This window comes from Cyprinodon tularosa, unplaced genomic scaffold (assembly GCF_016077235.1).
Source record: "Cyprinodon tularosa strain WSP-4 unplaced genomic scaffold, ASM1607723v1 ctg51, whole genome shotgun sequence".
Lineage (NCBI taxonomy): Eukaryota > Metazoa > Chordata > Actinopteri > Cyprinodontiformes > Cyprinodontidae > Cyprinodon > Cyprinodon tularosa.
The window spans coordinates 411,735-430,695 of NW_024039241.1; the positions used below are offsets into that span (position 1 = coordinate 411,735).

At 37.7% G+C, this 18,961-nt stretch overlaps 1 protein-coding gene across 7 annotated transcripts in view; it reads left to right on the top strand.

Moving 5' to 3' along the window:
• The window catches only part of picalmb (phosphatidylinositol binding clathrin assembly protein b), a 37,688-nt gene that overhangs the window by 11,164 nt on the left and 7,563 nt on the right, over window positions 1–18,961 (top strand). For 2 of the 7 annotated variants that reach the window (XM_038303297.1, XM_038303299.1), the window contains exons 2-14: window positions 847–989; window positions 1,071–1,146; window positions 1,251–1,353; window positions 4,269–4,362; window positions 4,541–4,652; window positions 4,738–4,844; window positions 4,926–4,967; window positions 8,347–8,358; window positions 8,922–9,007; window positions 9,109–9,232; window positions 9,325–9,458; window positions 10,989–11,089; window positions 16,206–16,316. In XM_038303297.1, coding sequence (XP_038159225.1) covers window positions 847–989; window positions 1,071–1,146; window positions 1,251–1,353; window positions 4,269–4,362; window positions 4,541–4,652; window positions 4,738–4,844; window positions 4,926–4,967; window positions 8,347–8,358; window positions 8,922–9,007; window positions 9,109–9,232; window positions 9,325–9,458; window positions 10,989–11,089; window positions 16,206–16,316 — 1,245 coding nt within the window. Of the gene's footprint in view, window positions 1–846; window positions 990–1,070; window positions 1,147–1,250; window positions 1,354–4,268; window positions 4,363–4,540; window positions 4,653–4,737; window positions 4,845–4,925; window positions 4,968–8,346; window positions 8,359–8,921; window positions 9,008–9,108; window positions 9,233–9,324; window positions 9,459–10,988; window positions 11,090–11,246; window positions 11,400–14,248; window positions 14,333–15,966; window positions 16,089–16,205; window positions 16,317–18,961 lie in introns of those variants that run through there. The other 5 variants (XM_038303300.1, XM_038303302.1, XM_038303301.1 and 2 more) reach the window with 5 other exon arrangements.

Below are 18,961 nucleotides of genomic sequence, written 5' to 3' on the forward strand. Positions count from 1 at the left end.
GAGAATTTAGTTGAATATTGCAATAAGGACCTGTAAAAAAAAAAAAAAAAAGAAAAAAATTTACTCAATTATACTGACCTCTTTTAGCATTTGGTTCTTGCAAACATAGACCCCCCAGATAACGAGTAGTTTATGTGGGAATTGGGAGGAAAGAAATAAATAAACCGTTTTTTCTTAATTAACTGCATGCTTTCATTGAAAATAGTTGCAGCTGCTCTTCAAATTTGGGCAATTTTTGACTTGTATCAATTAAGGCTTCTTGATGCACATTTTTGATTATGTTGGTAATTTATCAACCTATGGGATGTTATTTTGATTAATCATGATCAGTCAGATGAATTATTTCAACCCTAATTTAAACCCTCCCGAATAGTTTTCATCAGCAATAAACAGCGGGTATCACTAAATGTATTTACTGGCCAAGAGTCCAAATGCATTAAGGTACTGATTTCATTATCTAATATATAAAATTTTCCAAGCAGCTTAATGTGATAATTATATTGCATAAAAGCATTCTGTGGCATTGTACGGCCGGGTTGGCACACTATGGAAGGCCATCAAATGCATTTAGTTCACATTTTCTCACAAAGATTTAAGGAACCTTCTGATAATGATGTAAACTGACCTTAAGTATTCTTTTTGTTTAGAGTTTTATGTTTAATTTCTGCTTACTATAACTTAACTCTGTATGCAGAAAATGGTGAGAATACATTCTGTGCATGTTCAATACTGAATGGAGTTTAGAACCACTGTGTGATGCATATTAAACAAGGAGAGATTCATGGACTCAGACAGCAGTCTTAGTTTAATGTGCTTTTAATCTTTTGACATGTGAATTTTCTTCAGATCTTATCCACTGCACCAACGAGATGAACGTGAACATTCCCCAACTGGCTGACTCTTTATTCGAGAGGACCACCAACACCAGCTGGGTGGTTGTGTTCAAGTCGCTGATCACCACACACCACCTCATGGTGTACGGCAATGAGGTGAAATGATTTAGCCGCTCTTGCTCTCATCATCATATAATATGGAGGATTTTGTCTTCAACTTCTTTTCTCCACTTACAGCGTTTTATCCAGTACTTGGCATCAAGGAATACACTTTTCAACCTCAGCAACTTTTTGGACAAGAGCGGGCTACAAGGTAACGATGCAACTGAAGTACTTTTTAAAAATATTTAAGTAAAAGGACCAGAAGAATAGAATAAAAGCTAATGATTGTTTTCTCCCTGCTGTGTGATGTCGCAGGTTATGACATGTCCACATTCATCAGGAGGTATAGTCGGTACCTAAACGAGAAAGCAGTGTCCTACAGACAGGTTGCCTTTGACTTCACAAAAGTTAAACGAGGGTAAGATTAAACTGGTTTCCTCTCTGATCAATGCAGGATCATTGCAAACCATGACCTGTAGCGATAAGCAATCACCAAATGAGTCGTATAATGAATAATAATCGCTTGAAGATTTGAAATGAGCTGGAATATTTCTATTTGCACTCCCAGTTTGTTTTCTCTCTCTCCTTCTCTCACTTCCAAAGAGAGACGAGATTACAAAAGGTTTCACTTTGATGCAATGATTCAAATTCCCCCTGCATTAATTTCCATTGCATAAATGCCATACCTCAGAATTTAGCATGATAGTCCAATGACTAATGAGTAGCAAGCCAGAGAAAGGCTAGTTGAGATTTTTTTGGGGGGGGACACTTAACCTGATATGGTGATATGTCACATATTTTATGATGCAAGCTAAATGTGGCAATAAAATAAATGTGCATCTACAACTAAAACATAATCATAACTCTTCAGTATCTACAACCTACAGCACGAGGCTGTCTGTCTTTCCAACAGTGTGTGATGAAGTGTTTTTAATTCAACAAAAAAAAAAGGAAATGGGAAAAGGTCAGTGCAAAATGGCGCACATTCCGAGACTGCGTGATCTGACTAGTCACTGGAGAGATGTTGCCCTTTGCAACACATTTCTCAATGCTGGCGTTTTTGGTGATATCACACATCTGAAAGTATCCCAGAGTACGATATGCCTGGGAAAACATGCGTCATATAAGTTGAGACATCAGCTTTTATTTAAATGAAGGGCTTTTCTTGTCAGTTTGAACATTTTGTTTATCGAGTAACTTTTTTTGAGCGTTTACTGAGACTTCATTATCTATTTTATCTATAGTTTTGGTTCTGTCTTGTTTTAACTTCCATTGTGTTTTTTATGGCGTTGTCCTTGTGTCACTTGATAATGGTCTCCAAACTGTTGGCCAGTAAGATATATCATCATGGCAGGTCTAGTTAAACAGACTCTTTCTCTATAGATGTTGAAACAAACTGGTTTCTTTTTTATTTAACAAAATATTTTTAATTTGTAAACTGAGGTTTTTCATTTGTTTTTATTCTGTTATGTCAAAAGATTTAATTTTGTTTGACAAACAATCAACTTCCAGGTATTTTGACAGTAATATTAGATCTATCAAACTAATTAGAACATAAGTTGTCATTGTAAACTCCTAAAACAAAGGAAAAGTGCTTTAGATCAATATCAGTATTTTACAAAAGGGAATCAGGAATGGGCTACATCACACGTACATGCAAATTTTGTCCTTTGGCTACCTCTACTGCCAGTTCAGAGGCTGAGAGAGGAAATGGAGGAGAACAACTTCTCAGTTCTCTCCTCTGAGAGGAAAATGAATAACCAATAGGCTGTGTTCGCGCTGAAGACAGTTGAGCAATGCTCAAAACTCTGTATTGGAGCTTTGCTTTACGTTGCAAAAAAGGCTATAGCCATACTGTTAGCCCAGTGTTATACCAGCAACTCTTAAGTAAACTGGAAACTGCAACATTAACTCAGCGACTTTTTAAACAACAGACCTGTGTTCAATTCACATGATAAAGCCATACTTCAGGTAAATGTGTGCTTCATTAACCCTTTCTAATGTTTATAGGACCATCTTGAAATATTTATTTTCAATATGGTGCTAAACTTTGCATTTCTTTTATTATTCCTATTGTTTTATGTTTAGTAGGGCTGGATGAAACTTGTATCCTATATTGCTAAATTTCAGTCAAAATCATTTTCTTCTGATATTGATATGAATAATATGAAAGTCACAGGAAAAACTGCCAAGAAAGAAGACGGCAAAATCCTGAACAAACCTCTAAACATTTTTATGCCAAGTCAATCCGTGTATCATTCGTTCTTTCTATTTTCAATTGCCAATCAAAAAACAAAAAATAAAAAATTGACTGGTTATTTTGTTTTTTGTTTTTTATGGTTAAACCAAAAACGAAAAAAGGATTTGTTTTTCATATATCAATCCTAAGCTCAGATCAATAATACGAAATGGAAAAACGGACAGCGACGCATAATTTGATTTTAATATTTAATCGGTACAGTTTACGTGACCCGGAAATAGCTCTTTGCGCAGCAGTTGGGGTAATGAAGTGGCTACCATGGCGACGCTAGAACCATACACTATGTTGATCGAGAAGCTGTTTGTTGTTGCTAGTTAAAAGTACAGTGCACAGAAAAGTTTCAAGACAAAAGTTATACCTGGAAAATCCTGCTGATTTTCTCCGTTGTCATATCCTCCTCCTTAAGAGTCACACGCTTGGATCCTCGAAATAACACGTAACTGTCCATGGCTGATAGGTCCGACTGCCTTATCTGGTGCAGCTTGATCGAACGTGGTGGGGGTAAGCCAATTGTTTTTTTAGCTAACGCTCCACCAAACTTCCGGGTCACGTAAACTGTACCGATTAAATATTAAAATCAAATTATGCGTTGCTGTCCGTTTTTCTATTTCGTATTCTTGATCTGAGCTTAAAATTGATATATGAAAAAAAAATCCTTTTTTCGTTTTTGGTTTAACCATAAAGAACAAAAAACAAAATAACCAGTGAATTTTTTGTTTTTTGATTGACAATTGAAAATAGAAAGAACGAATGATACACGGATTCAAGTCCATGAAACTCCTTTAATATAACATTTTAGAAACTAGTTTTAATCTGTTTCAGCTACAAGCTGAACAGATGAAATGCTCATTTAAACCAGAGGATTATCTCTCCTACTCATTTCTTGCCTCCATCAGTGTTTTTGTAACCACCTCCCTTTATTTCTTTCGAGGTTAACTTTCATATGTTCAAGAAGACATAAGCCTTAAGGATTACATCCATAAATTGTTATAATAGTAATAGTAGTAGTTATAATGTATGGTGAGCAGACCTCTGATGTGTTACATTAATAGTGGTATCATGTCTCCACACAGTGTCGACGGTGTGATGAGGACCATGAATACAGAGAAGCTGCTCAAAACTATACCCATTATTCAGAACCAGATGGACGCCCTCCTCGATTTTAATGTGAGTTTGAACTGTAGCCTATGTTAATCTGGCAGTTTGTTTGGTTTAAAGCTGCTGAAGTTTCCAGGTCATATATGTTGTTTTTTTTATACACCAACATTGCACATGGTTTGTATCTCAATAAATCACAGTGCAGCGTCTTTAATATAAATAGTCCTGTCCGAATGCCTTTCCTTAGGTCAATGCCAACGAGCTGACTAATGGAGTCATCAATGCAGCCTTCATGCTCCTCTTTAAAGACTCCATCAGGCTCTTTGCTGCTTATAACGAAGGCATTATCAACCTGCTCGGTGAGACCTTTAAAACCACTTTTTCTTTGACTCCATAAAGAATTTCCTCTGCTGCTTTATAATGCATGCCCTTCTTACAAAACAGAAAAGTACTTTGACATGAAGAAGACTCAGTGTAAAGAAGGCTTGGACATTTACAAAAAGTTCCTGACTCGCATGACCCGGATATCAGAATTCCTCAAAGTAGCTGAGGTAGATTAGACTTCATTTCACTCATAGAATCGCATTAAAAAAGCCTGACTCTTCATAAATATATACTTTTTATCTTAACAGCAGGTGGGAATTGACCGAGGTGACATCCCAGACCTTTCACAGGTAAGCTATAGCTTGTCAAATCAGAGTGCTAATCCCCCCCCCCCCCCCCCCCCCCCCCCCCAAAAAAAAAAAAAAGCCATGCCTGGCTTTGCTTTTCTCATTTTGTTTTGTGCTGACAGAGCAGAGATTCACGCTAAGAGGGTATTCAATTGAGACACATGGATTTAGAGATGCACCGATCAGATACGCAGTTTTTGTCAAACCTTTTGCACCAGTAACCATTTTGGTGCACTCTAACGTTCTAAAAACTGTACTACAAAAAAATAATCAACTAAGATTCAAATTGTGTATTTCTATTCCTGCTGTGAATGATGATGCGTTGGTCATATCTGAGCCAATGTTTTCATCAGTAAATATGAACATATTTTATGTATGAAGCATTTTTTTTATGGCAATAACAAGATGGGGACAAAATAACAATTCAATTCAGTTTCTTTATGTAGCACCAATTCACAACACACGTCATCTCAAGGCGCTTTACAGTTCACCAGATCATACAGTCAAATTCATTCAAAGTTTTCTATCTAAGGAAAACCAGTTGATTGCATTGACTCGAATGCAATCCTTCACACTAGGCATGCTTGTAGCGACAGTGGAGAGGAAAATCTCCCTTTTAACAGGAAGAATGGCTCTCTGACTAAAACATGGTGAGATGTGCATAGGTTTTTGTTGAGATAAAAATTTTAATAGGTGGTTTTTTTTAAAATAAAAATTGGTTGTATTTCTGTCTATTATGCATGTCACCAGTCAACAATAAGCTTTGGGCTGCATCATTTTCTTTTTTGGCCTCCTGAAAGCAGCCACTGCATATTAAAACCATAAGGTTTGTGTTGGGAAACCACTAAAGAACCTATAGATAGGATTTAATTCTCATTCATTCAAAATACATTTTGTATGACACCAAAAGCATTGCAGCGACACGCAGCAAACTACTAAGGTTCGATTAACAAACCTTTGTGGGGAAGGTAAGACCCCAATAACTTAATGGGCAAGGTTTGCTTGGTTCTCTGTATTGGTTGCTCTAACATTAGCTCATTGATTTGTGTGTGTTGCATTTGAAAACACAGGAATTTATGGCTGGACAGCAAGTATAAAGTTCAACAAAGTTTGCCTCCTTGTTTATGGCCTCTCAGCTTATTATGCTGTGTTTACCAGATCAGGTTATATGTACTCCATTGTTATAGGTAGTCTAGTAGCTTTAAGCTAAAAGCCATATAGCTAAAAGCTATATGGTGACCAGATGTTTTGATTTCTGGGAACTGTCCCAGTTCTAGACCACTTATTCACAACACAAGCTGTCCATGGTTTTAGTTTTTTTATGATTTCTTGCAGACCATTTTTATGATCACATGTAGGCGTCACAGAAACATTTCCATCTCCAATAGATGTCTGTCCCGTGATATGTTGAATGTGGATTTATTCATATTTGTTAGGCTGATCCTTACTGAGATCAATGCAGCAGAATTTTAATTGAACTGGTGAGTTGTGAGGTATATTTTCAAAATTAGCTATGACTGGTTTTTGATATTAATTGTGATTTGTGAACCATTATGCCAGTACCTCATTAAGGAGTCGATAAACGGAAAGCTGATTGTACCTCTATTCTCTCTAACAGAGAATAGAGGTATTATCATCCAAATCAATGGCATTTCTTCTGTCGTATTGGCTCATAGCTCCAAGTTCAAAAAAATTCAAAAAGTTATCTTATAATACCTTATAATAACCTACTGTATATTTTGTCTAACTGATCTATTTAAACACATAATTCGATGTAAATATATTCACATGTGTGCACATATGTTTAAAGATATAATGAATATATTTAATTGTTTTGGGTTCACATGTTAACACATTATTGTACCTTGTATACCAATATAGAATACACACAAATTGTATACTTCCTTAAATCAGACTAAAATTTTGTTGAATAACTTTCACATTTGAGATGACTTGATTGTGGCTAAGCCTCATCTTCATCAAAAAGATTAAGACTTTTACTAAAACTGCACTGGCTACCAAAAACTAGACTGATTTGAGCAGAGATTACATAGTAGCCATAGAACTAGTCTGAATAATGTTTGAAATTAAAAACCAAAGGATGATGGGATTACCATTATACCAGGCTGTAGGATCATACATAGAGAATGGTTAACGCAGATCATTTTCCAGTAGGGTCAACTTAGTAAATATGATTGCTTTTAATAATGATTTAATAGCTTCAGACATTATACAAAATGACCTTTACTGACTACCACGATCTTATTTTTCATTTTGCTTGACCTCATAGCATTAAGATGGAATCCACAAGCAGACACTTCGTCTTTGACCTAAGTTAACTGTACAATGTTGATAAAAGACATTTTAATATTGTTGCGAGGAACATTTATTGACCATATCCTTCTTTGTTACCAAGATTCAAACTGTCTGAATATTTTATTGGCATGCGACTTATAAATTCATCCCTATTTGAAATTATAGTAAATATTATCAATAATGCTGATACTATTATAATTGAGCACGGCGATTATTGCTATGATGATAAGTTGTGCAGCCATTTGTTGGAACTTGTGGTGTTGAAAACTCCAGACTCTGTTTCTGACTTCCTTTTTAGCGTAAGCCGACACTTGTGCAAACAAGAGGGCTCATGGACGCTAGCCAAAGCAAAGAATTTACATCAGTAACCTAAAAAATATTTTCATAATAAAACACAGGATGTCTAAGAGGCTGGATATAGCATAACGGCAATAAAAACAGTGTGTCTGCAGTAGGATGTAAATCATTATCATAGCTCTGACATTTCCAAATAGCTGCCAATATTTCCAAACATAACTTTTTTTCCCCCCAATTTATAGGCACTTAAAGTTAGTTGTTAAAAAATTCCTTGTTCCTTTGAAATTACTTCTTCCGCTTCACTTTTAAACACCTTTTCTGAAACTGACCTGAGAGGACTTTAATACAGAACCTTGTATCATATATTTTTGACCGGACTTTTAGGTTAACCTCGATTAAAATTAAAAACCATTATGTTTCTGTCAACAGTCAATTTCTCGATGCATCTCTGATTTTGCATGTTTTTTCTTTTCGGACGCATGATGCTAAAGAGGGTATTTTTCCTCTTGTTGCTTCTGATTCTCCTTCGGCTCTTCTAACCCGTGTCTGCTTCAGTAAATAAAGGTGTTAAATCCACATTGTAGAAGAAATCAGCTCATGAACGCTGCACATTTGACAGTTTTATTTCCAATTTGAAGTAACATTAAGTAAAACTGCACTTGCATTTTCATAAATATTTTACCCCAAAGAATTTGAGTTGAAATGCATTTCCCTCTGACTGTCACCACCTTTATATTCTGTATTTTCCCCCCTTATCTTTCCACTTTAGTTCACGGTTTGTGTAAGTACTGTTCTTTCACTCTTCTCTGTTCGTGACTTGCCTCAGTGTTGTCTCTATGCATGCCTCTGCTCTGACTCCTGTCTCCCACATCGTGGTGAAAAGCAGTTTAAGATAAAAAAAAATAGATAAACACCTGCTGTAATAAATTTAGTTTGACTTCGATCGTATCGTTGAGTTAAAACCCAGCGTAGCTCCTCTCCTGTTAAAAAAAAATGTCTGCCCTGTTATGCTTTAGACATGGCCGATTCAACAACAGCCGTGTTGTTGAAAGAGCTCTGGTGCAGAACATCATCCCACGCAGATTTTAGTCTCATCCAAAGTAGCTTTTTGGCTGGATGCAGTCATTAATCAGTGGTCGGTGACTTATATCCTGGACCTGGTGTAATTCTCTTTTAAAAATCGGCTGATAATACGTCAAATTGTTTTTGCCGTATTTCACAGGGTTTTGTGTTTTCTGTTCCATCTTGGTTGCCCACCACTGTCTGTTATAGTGTTGATGTCCGTACATAAAACATCTTCCACGTCTCAAGTAGTTGCTGACACTGTGCTTTCTGTCATGACAGGCTCCTAGCAGCCTCCTGGAAGCCCTTGAGCAGCATTTGGCCTCTTTAGAGGGGAAGAAAGTGAAAGACTCCACTGCAGCCAGCAGGTATAATAACTCTGCTATTGTTGGCTGGTCAATAATACTTTTCTAATATGCTCCGTTTCCTTCTTTTTTTTTCTTTAATAAATATATTGTTTGACCTGCAGGGCCAGTACTCTATCAAACGCAGTGTCATCACTGGCCAGCACAGGGATGTCTTTCACTAAGGTGGATGAGCGGGAGAAGCAGGCGGCCCTCGAGGAAGAACAGGCCCGACTCAAAGCCCTTAAGGTTTGTGTAGTTTCTGTATGTTAAAGATCTAATCCATGATTGAGTCTGTATTGTTTTTTTCTTTACTGGTACCTTTCTTTTACGTTGGGTAGGAGCAAAGGCTCAAAGAGCTGTCAAAGCGGCCGTCCTTTTCCACCACTGATACATCGCCGGTCTCCACCACCGGGGGCACCATCAGCACAGCACCAACCATTGACCTCTTCTCCACACCCAGCTGCTCAAATGGGTACTCCTTACACATAGTTACTCCATCAGTTTAAGAGGCAGAGCTACTGTGGGGATTATTTATTTATTTTTTTTTCCAATTTGTTCTTCAATTTGCTCTCTAGCATCAAGTTAATATATTTGTTATTTGAAATATTTCTGTGTGCACAGTGAGAAAATTCTTTTAACTTTCCTGTGCTAGAAATAAGCAATAAAATTTTTTTTTTTTTTTAAAGTGAAGCGTATTTTTAACTATACTAGTTTCTAAGTTGATCATCCAATAATCTATGATGTATTGCTTCATTGGGGTGTAAATATGTCATGACACAGGTGCAGCCTCTGTAATGGTACCTCAAAGCTCCACATTTTACTGCAAGACCAAAGGCTGGAATTTGACCCATTTTCTGAAAAGTTTGAAAAGAAAAATGTGGAAAAGCTGTGTTTTTTTTTTTTTTTTTTTCCATCTCCAATATTGTAAATGAACAAATATTAATAATTCAGAATAAGTAGTGACGCATTTAAATTAGTTCTGGCTAATAAATAAATTGAACTGCATCAATTTAGTGTGATTAGATGCAATAGCTCAGACGTTAATCAATACTGTTTTCAATTGAGACCCAAATCCAGTCCTCTTCTCCTTCTTACGGTCATCACCATAAACGCTGAAATGCTGTCATTGGTTGAGACTCCCCAGCGATGCCCATCCAAAGCAAATGCTTATCAACAACTCACCCTCCTAGGACCCATGGATTTGATTTTCTGTGAATATAAGGGGCAACGTTTTTTTTTTTTTAAACTTGGATTGAAATAATTGTTAGCATTTAGCAGCTGATGTTTTAAGGCATTTAAATACCTTTACCTTTGATTTACCAAATAAATAAGATTTTAGATTCTATCAATATTTTAATTTACGGTGCACATATTTAAAAATGGCCACCCCACAACATTTTTGAGTTAAGTCACCTTTTATATTCTGGTTTCACTGGGACTGGGGGTTTTCAGCCAAATCCTACCTATGCTGTGCAATTTTCATAAATTAAACTAAATTACTAAAAATTTTGAAACTTCTGCTATAAATTATTCAAGTTGGCAGAAAAGCCATGACATGATCTTATTACACAATTGGAGACCACTTTCAGTCTTTCCTTGTTTCATGAGTTTTGGAACGCAAAGACTTCACAAAGTTGGGAGGTCAGTGTAATAATTTGGACCTTACTCAAAGGTCTGAATATTATGAAACTGCAAAAAAAAAAAAAAAAATCTGTAAATCCGGAGTTTGAAATCCATCTAAATCCTCTCTGGCTGCAATGAGGTGACACAACCTCAGACTAAACATGTCATTAGTTGGGTTTTACTGTTATGTGCGTCTCCTGCTCTTTAGGATGGTGTACATGTAGACACTTCCTCATATTTTTATATACACTGAATGTGTTGCTGGCTAAAGGAGCCTTTTGTTCAGTTACCCATACAGAATTATGGTTCAGAAGAATCCCTCTAATTAAATGGTCTTTTTTTTCTCTCTCTCTGTCTCTATTTTTCTGTGTGTCTGCAGTGCGGTCAAGATGGAGAGTGACCTTTTTGACCTGCAGCCAACCTTCCAGCCCTCCATGCAGTCAGCCTCCACGGGACTCCCAGTAGCCACAGCGTGGGCAGGTAAACCTTTGTTTTGTTCCTCTTCTCATCGTCCTCCAGCCAACGCCGTGGCTCTGCATGCTATCCTTCTCTTGTTGCTGTTGTCTGACTCTGTTCTCCTCCTCCTCTCCACTGTCATTTTCTGTCTCTCTCTTTTCTCTTTCCTCTGCCTGCATAGATCCTTTCACCTCTACTGAAGCTGGAGATGATTCCATGCCAAACCTTAATCCTTTCCTGTCAAAACTCGTTGTTGATGCCACTCACTTACCTGTCGTGTCTTCAGACGGTGTTAGCTTTTCCTCTAGGACATCTGGTCATGAAATGTTTGGTGGTAACAACTCATTTTGTTTCTCTTCCAACGTCTTGTCTCTCTTTCATATTTCTGTAGTTAAGAGCATGATTATCCTGCATGTTCAATGTTTTTTCTGTACAGATCTTTTTTCTCTACCTATTCTTACTGTTCTTACCAAGTTCAGATTAATATTAAAGGCCGACTTCTTCAGCTGCAGCTTCTCAGTAAAATATCTCTGTGATGTTTTGTTAGGCCTTATTCTGCATAACCAGCTGAAGGGACTCTGAAACCTTTACATGCTCCGCTGTACCTGCTGGGCGTTCAGTACTGCTCACTTTAAATGAAATCTACTGGGTACATTTACAGGAAGTGAGCGTCCAGCTTCAAATTTGTGTTTTAAAGTCTAAGGTGCTAACAGGCGAGGAAGAAGTTCTGCTGGGTGAATTGGAACATCTTTCTAGCTTTCAGTGTCATTGGTCTAGTTTTTTTTTTAGTTTTTTTTTTAAATAACCTTTTTATTTTATTTTTTCACTTTTATTAATTATTTCTTTGTTTTTAAATAAAATGAAAAAATCTTGATCCCATGAGGAAAAAAAAAATTCACCAAAGCATTAATGCTCAGGTTCTATGGGATAACCTTTTCATAGGGCTGGATGTTTACAAACCAACAATAAGATCTAATTTTTAAGATCAGGGGTTATACAATACTTAATTCAATATGTCTTTCTTTTCAGAAAGTAAATGTAGTAAGTTAACTCTTAATCAAAGCTTTGACAAAAATGTAAATTTTTAACAAATAGCTGTAGTCTGAAAAAATAGTAACCTGGCATATAAAAAAATATAAACATAATCTATCGTGGATCCCAATACGGATAGTAAAGTCTGACACTTTAGATTATGAATCAGGATTACTTATGATTAGACAGTTATTTTAAAAGAAAGCCCTTAGCCTATTTATTTGTTAACTCCTTTAAAGAAGTTAGTATTTCGTGAGTTCTTATGAACGGTCTTTACAGGTAGAGTAATGCTTCAAATATTTGGTAAAAAGTTCAAATTCTTTTTAAAGTAAATTTAAAAAAAAAAAATTTAGTTTTTGCACACATACAGGTTTACTTCTAAATTAAACCCATATATTTAACATTCATGTGCGGAGCTAAATTTTAGAACATAACATTCCCCTCACTCTTATTCTGCTTGGTATTAATGGGGACACATTTTCCTATTTGGTTACTGTAGAGATGAAGGAAAAGGCGGTTTGCACCAAAACTTAGTCAGCACAAGTATGTCCTTGTTTTATTTATTTTGGTGCACTTAAGTACAACAAATGCGAAATGCAATAATCATTCATATTAATGCAATTCTAAGGTGTTTATTTATGCAAGATATCTTAGGCAGAGATTAGATTAAATAAAAACTAAGTAATTATTAGCATTTCCAAATGGTCATGTTGTAGAAAAACCTTTATTTACTGACAACTAAAACTTGTTTTAAACCTCTATGAACTGCCACTTTAAAAGGCATCTAATATAGTGAGTCCACATCATTTATCCTGGTTTATGGTTGACTGGTCCAGACGGCCAAGTTATGTAATTTTAGCGCCTATGCCTGCCTGATTTTCCACACTGTTCACTTAGGAGAGCGTATAACTACGGGGACTGCTCTCAGCGGGAAAAATATGGTTGAATTTCACCATCGCTAGCAGATTATCAACAACGTTTTTGAAAGAAGTTAACTCTCACTCTTAGTTTAACAAGAAGAGACTTTGAAAATGATGGAAAATGCTGTGTTTTCTACTTCTACTTGTCTGGTGCTGTAAGCTTTCAGTTTGGTTCTTGAACGCACCTTAGTCACCAAAATATTAGGTACGTGGGAGGGGGCACCGCATTGGAGTATTAAAACTTCAAACTTGTTTCGCACAAAACATATGAGTGTCCAGCATAACCCAGCCTTGAGTCAGCTGTTTAGGAACGCACAGTTTTTTTTTTTAGTCTGTTACTGAGACATTGGTGAAAGAAAGGTGTTGCACAATTTTAGCTTTGATAACTCCGAGTATGAATTTCATGTTGTTCCACAGATTGTTTTGCTGATGAGTGAGACAATCGTTATTGATCTGTGTCTTACTGTCCAGCATTTTCCTGATGGATTTCACTGTCTTGACGTTTTTTGCTAAAGTCTGCTGCTCTTGTTGTTAAGGCTGTCCATAATTTTGCCCCCGTGTTTTATCATAAGAAGCAGCTTTAGTTTTTTTAATGCCCGACTTTTCCGAATTCAAAACAGTGGCATAGGCTATGGGAAGTGTTGTGGCATCTTTCACCCTTATTTCAAACGTTTTGTTACTCAGTCTTTTTGTTTTGTTTTTTTTCCCTATCATTTTTGCCTATTATTTACTTTCCCAAAAAAGGATCTCATAGTGCAAGTTGGTTCAGCCTTTAGAGTAGCGTCAATTTGGATCGGTTACTAGACTTGATTTAGCACGATTGCAAAAACTATGAAATTATATACATTTTTATTTTTGTTTGTATATAACAGATGATTTATAGCCAAAATGTATTTGATAATTTGTTATACCTTAACTTTTAGTAATTTTCTGCTAATATTGAATTAGACTATAGTCTAATTTGATATAAATAAGAAAATAAATAAATTTTTTTCACTCTGCAGAGTTAGTGATTCATACCAACTCTCTGAGGGATCGTATTAAAGTGCAGCTGATTTTACATCTGCCATCTTCTGTGTATAAGCCAGATCTGATCCATGTCCTGCTGTTTATGCCCGTTTAGCTGCTGCTGCTCCTCTGTTCATGAACATCTTGCTGTTGCTTTGTGGTGCTCAAATGATGTAGAGCTTTAAGTTTAAACCTGTTCTTACACTATTTTTTAATTCTCCAGATCGTTACAATCCCTTTACTGACACAAACTCATCCGTTTCAACCAATTACAAACGCACAGTGCGGATAGAACACTCCATCTCAGGTACTATGATGGCTCACCGCCTTAACCTATGTTTGCTGGCAAACATAGACTGCTATTCAAAACTCCACTGAGCCATTGTTGGAGAACTATAACAGACTTCTTGGAAATAAAGGAAGAGTTTTACATTTTGGGATATTTATTATTATTTTCTAACTTCAAATACTGTTTGCAAAGTATAGGCAAATCAACTAAATAAACATAAAACCAATAAATGCGTGAGAAAAAATATCAAAATAATGCAAAACTATAATCCCTCCTAGTGGCAACTTTCTAGCTTCGAAACAAATAAGAAATCAGTAAAAACGTGGTAGTTTGTAACAAAGGGAAACAAAATAAACATCCTGGGAATTCTTATTCACAAATCCAACATCTGTATCAGACTAGAGATGTCCCGATCCAGGTTTTTCCACTTCCGATCCGATACCGATATTGTTTTTGGACTTCCGATCCGATACCGATAATGGCCGATACCAGCCTATCCGAGCATGTATTTAAGTTTAAGTTAAAGTATTTAGCCTTAGTTGTAAGACTCATGTTGAAAAGGGTTTTAGTACTCTTGATAACATCTAGCCAGCTAAATTAGGTGAGATTGAATAAAGCACAATGATTGGTAACAACAAACTTACCTGTTTATTATGAGATAAACACAAACTGGACAAAATTATGAATAGCAATCTGAAATTGCACAGTGAGCAGTAAAACCGTAAACAGTTAAAGGTGCAAGTATTGCTGTAAGTTTTAATAAAAATGCAAAACAGGGGAACACTGGCGCAAAATAGTGGAATGGATCGTTTCAATCGGCGAAACTGGAAAATACGGACCGGATTTTTAAAAAAAAACTGGATCGGCAGTCTGGATCGGCATTTTACATGCTTTGCCGATACGCATTTTTTTGCCAATATCGGCGTCCCGATCCGATACGTGGATCGGATCGGGACAAGCCTATATCAGACTAGATCTGTTTCTTAGTCTGAATCTTATAGAGGATTGTCACATCTATGATCTGTTTTAACAAAATGTAAACAAGAACAAGAACATCCTCCAAGAATGGTGAGTTCGTATTTTCTTTCAGCATGATCGGGTCTTAATGCAAATACCTAAATTAAGTTGTGATAAAGTAAACCTTAAAATCATGACTCCCCTGACTTAATGGGGATCATAGCCTTCACGTTGAAGACGTCTAATCTAAATGAGTGTAGTGTCTTTGCAGGTTAAATAAATCGTCAGGGTCAGTTGAGCTGGTGTGGGATGATCAGCAATATTCCTGCCATTCGGATGTCGTCGCCCATTAGCTGATGAATCACTACTCCTTTTTTTTTCTCTCCATCTATCACCCTTATGTAAAAAGTGCATGCTTAAAATCAAGAAGACCAATTCCCAAAATGTTTAACTTAACCTTTATTACCTTCTGGGTTGCTACATTTTTGTGATGTCGTGTTTTATTTTTATAATTATTTAGCAACAACAGAGAAAAAAAACACCCTGTCAATTTTAAAAAGATGAAAGCACTTCTCGTATTTCCTGTACTGCTTCTGTCATTCCTCACCTTTTTCTGTCCCTGACGTGCTTTTACTCCTCTTTTCTTTCTTCCCGTTTCTCTCCTCTTACTCTTGCTGCTTGATGTGGCCTGTCAGACTCCTTCTGTGGTCCAGCCTCCGTTGCTCAGCATCTCCCACATCAGGCTCCCTTCCCCACTGAGCCCTCTACTGTAGCAGGTCTATTCAGAGGTAGAGTATTCTAGGCTCTCTCCAGCAGATCAAATCCAATTTTCTGCTCTGCTGAAGGAATCCATCTTCTCTCTATGAGAATCTTGTTTGGAACTGCGGTCCAATCTTGTACCTCTGTTAGTCACTTTTCTTATCTCTTTCCAAAGGATGCTCAACGCCTCAGGCCCCTCCACAACCGCCAGCAGGGGGACTACAGGTGGACTTTGAGTCTGTTTTTGGAAACAAAGCCGCCGGTAGCAGCAGCCTCAACTCTGATGGTGAGGAGCTGAAGTAAAGAGCCGCAATGGGATGTTGTTGGTTGATAGATTTTCTTTATGTTACTGAGACAATTAATGATTTCTCAGGCAGGATCCAGTACCCTGTATGAAATGTATTAACAATAGGGCTGGGCAAAAGAATCTATTTACCGTATTTTCACGACTATAAGGCGCACTTAAACGTCTTTTTTTTTCCTCAAAATGTGCGGTGCGCCCTATGGTGCGGTGCGCCTTATGTGTGTTGTAACTGCGACTTTTGAGACCACCTCATTGAGGAGATGATGAAAGAGTGGCTGAATGTAAGGAGACCAGGTGTTTTTTTTCCACCCCTCACCATCGCTGTTAATATGTAACTCCATGCGTGCCCATCTCACAGCTGATGTGAAAAACATGGGGAAACAAATGAACGCTGTGCTCGCTGTTCAACCGCTCGACATCGGTGTGAACCGGACCCAGCAGGTGCAGCAGAAGCAGCGAGTTTACATGCAAAGTCAATGGTTGACGCGCGTATAGGTGCAGCAAAAGGTCCTGCAGCGCGTTTTGAGCAGCAGGTGCAGCACGTCGGGAGCGTTTAAGCATCTGACGCACCGCCAACGCGCTGCTGCTGCTCAGATGGAAAAATTGAAGTTTTGCTGCTGGACGCGCCGCATCAACCAATCAGAGAAGCTGATCTGGGAGCTGGCTGGGAGACAGACACAGCGCTCTGATGACATGATATTAACGCAAATGAAAAAGGCTGGATGAATGAGGAGATGATGAAAGGCAGGTGTATGTGAGGAGACCAGGTGCTTTTTTCCACGCATCACCATCGCTGCGTGCCCATCTCACAGCCGATGTGAAAAAAAGATGAATCAAATGAACGCTGTGCTCGCCGTTATCTGACAAAGTCGGGTCTGACAAAGGAACTTCAACCGCTTGACATCGGTGTGGAGCGGCCGTTCACAGTAAGGCTGCGAGCGGCGTGGGAGCGATGGATGACAGACTGAGACCACAGTTTCATGATAAATGGAAGGCAGCGCCGTGCAAGTTACGCCACCGTTTGCGGGTGGATTGTAGATGGACTGTGTCTGCTGGCTCTGTTGTTCAAGCTTTTGCAAAAGCCGGCATTATTTCTGAGGAGCTGCGCTGCACGGAAAGTGACTCTGACAGCGAAGAAGGGGAAACTGGCATGTCTGATTTAGCGCAGCTGTTTTATTCAGAGGAATGCTGAGGATAACAGAGGATGATGACTTTGATGGGTTTGATTAATACTTTGTAATAAATACATGAATAAAGCACAATCATACTCAGTTTTGCCCCCGCTGTATTTTTAAATACGCAGTAGAGGTATTTAAAGGTAGTAGAGGACATGTACCTGTATATAAAAAACGCGCCCTATAGTCCGGTGCGCCTTATGTGTGTGTTAAATACAGAAATGGGACACATAACTGAGAGTGCGCCTTTTAGTCCGGTGCGCCTTATGGTCGTGAAAATACGGTAATCGATTTTGAATCGATTCCTTTAAAAATTTTGCAAAATCAATGTGTAGGGAATGAGATCCATTAGTTTTATAGTGATGCGCATGACGTTCACATTCAAATGAGATGGCGTGTGCAAATGCCGACCCAAGTAACACACTGCTGAGCAAGCTGTCCCAACTGAAGTCTGATGTCTGGAACCATTTTGGATTTGAAACAGCTAAAGATAATGTGCTGGATATTTGACATTACAGTGACTAGTGGCGCCTCGCATCTCGTGCTACAGACTATCAAGATTATTTAGCTGCAAATATAACCAATAGGTTGACTGAAGACATTAACAAAAGGGGGCTGACCAGCAAACACCCTGTAGTTGTTACAGACACGCTGCAAATACGGTTTGTGCAGTGGAGCTAATGCAGCTTATGCATCTCTGCTCTGTCACGTCTGTTTGCTCGAGTGAGACTTCACTTTTTTACTTTTCACAAATAAGTTTGCACTTTTTACAGAGCTTTGTTCACATCTCAAGTTTAAACTGTCTGATTTACAAGTTTGAACTTTGTGTTTAATATGACAGGAAAAATTAAAATGCATAAGTATTTTGAAACACAGTTGAACCACTTTCATTATTGTAAAAACAGTTTGAATTGAAATTAATCGATTTAGAACTGTATGAATCAAAATCCAATCAATTCAGGACTTTGGCGAAAATACCCAGCCCTGATTAACATCTTAGTGAGTGACCAACACAGTTGTGCTTAATGGGAAGGAAATAGAAATAATGCACGGTTTTCTGGTACATAAGAACAGCTTGTTGCCTCCCTCTGACATCCAAGAATAAAATCCTCTGCAAATAATTTCCTTTGGAGGTCACCTCATCGGAACCTAAACTTAATCTCACAATAAATAGAGCTGTTCTTTGAAGATATTAGTAAACTTCTTCATAAAGACCACGAATCGCAGCAAGCAGCTCAAGGTTACATTTTCAAGCACTTAAATTAGGCTTAAATTAAAACTCTTTAGTTTACTCAGAGCAGTGTTCAGGCCCAAATATCTAAATAAAAAGCTCACCACTCAGCAGCAAATTGCCAAGACAGGGCGGCGCGCCCAAACTGACAGGCTACTCGAGCTGCTGAGGTCCTTCTCTACAGAAGGACTTTTACTTCTCAATTCTACAAATTTAGCTTC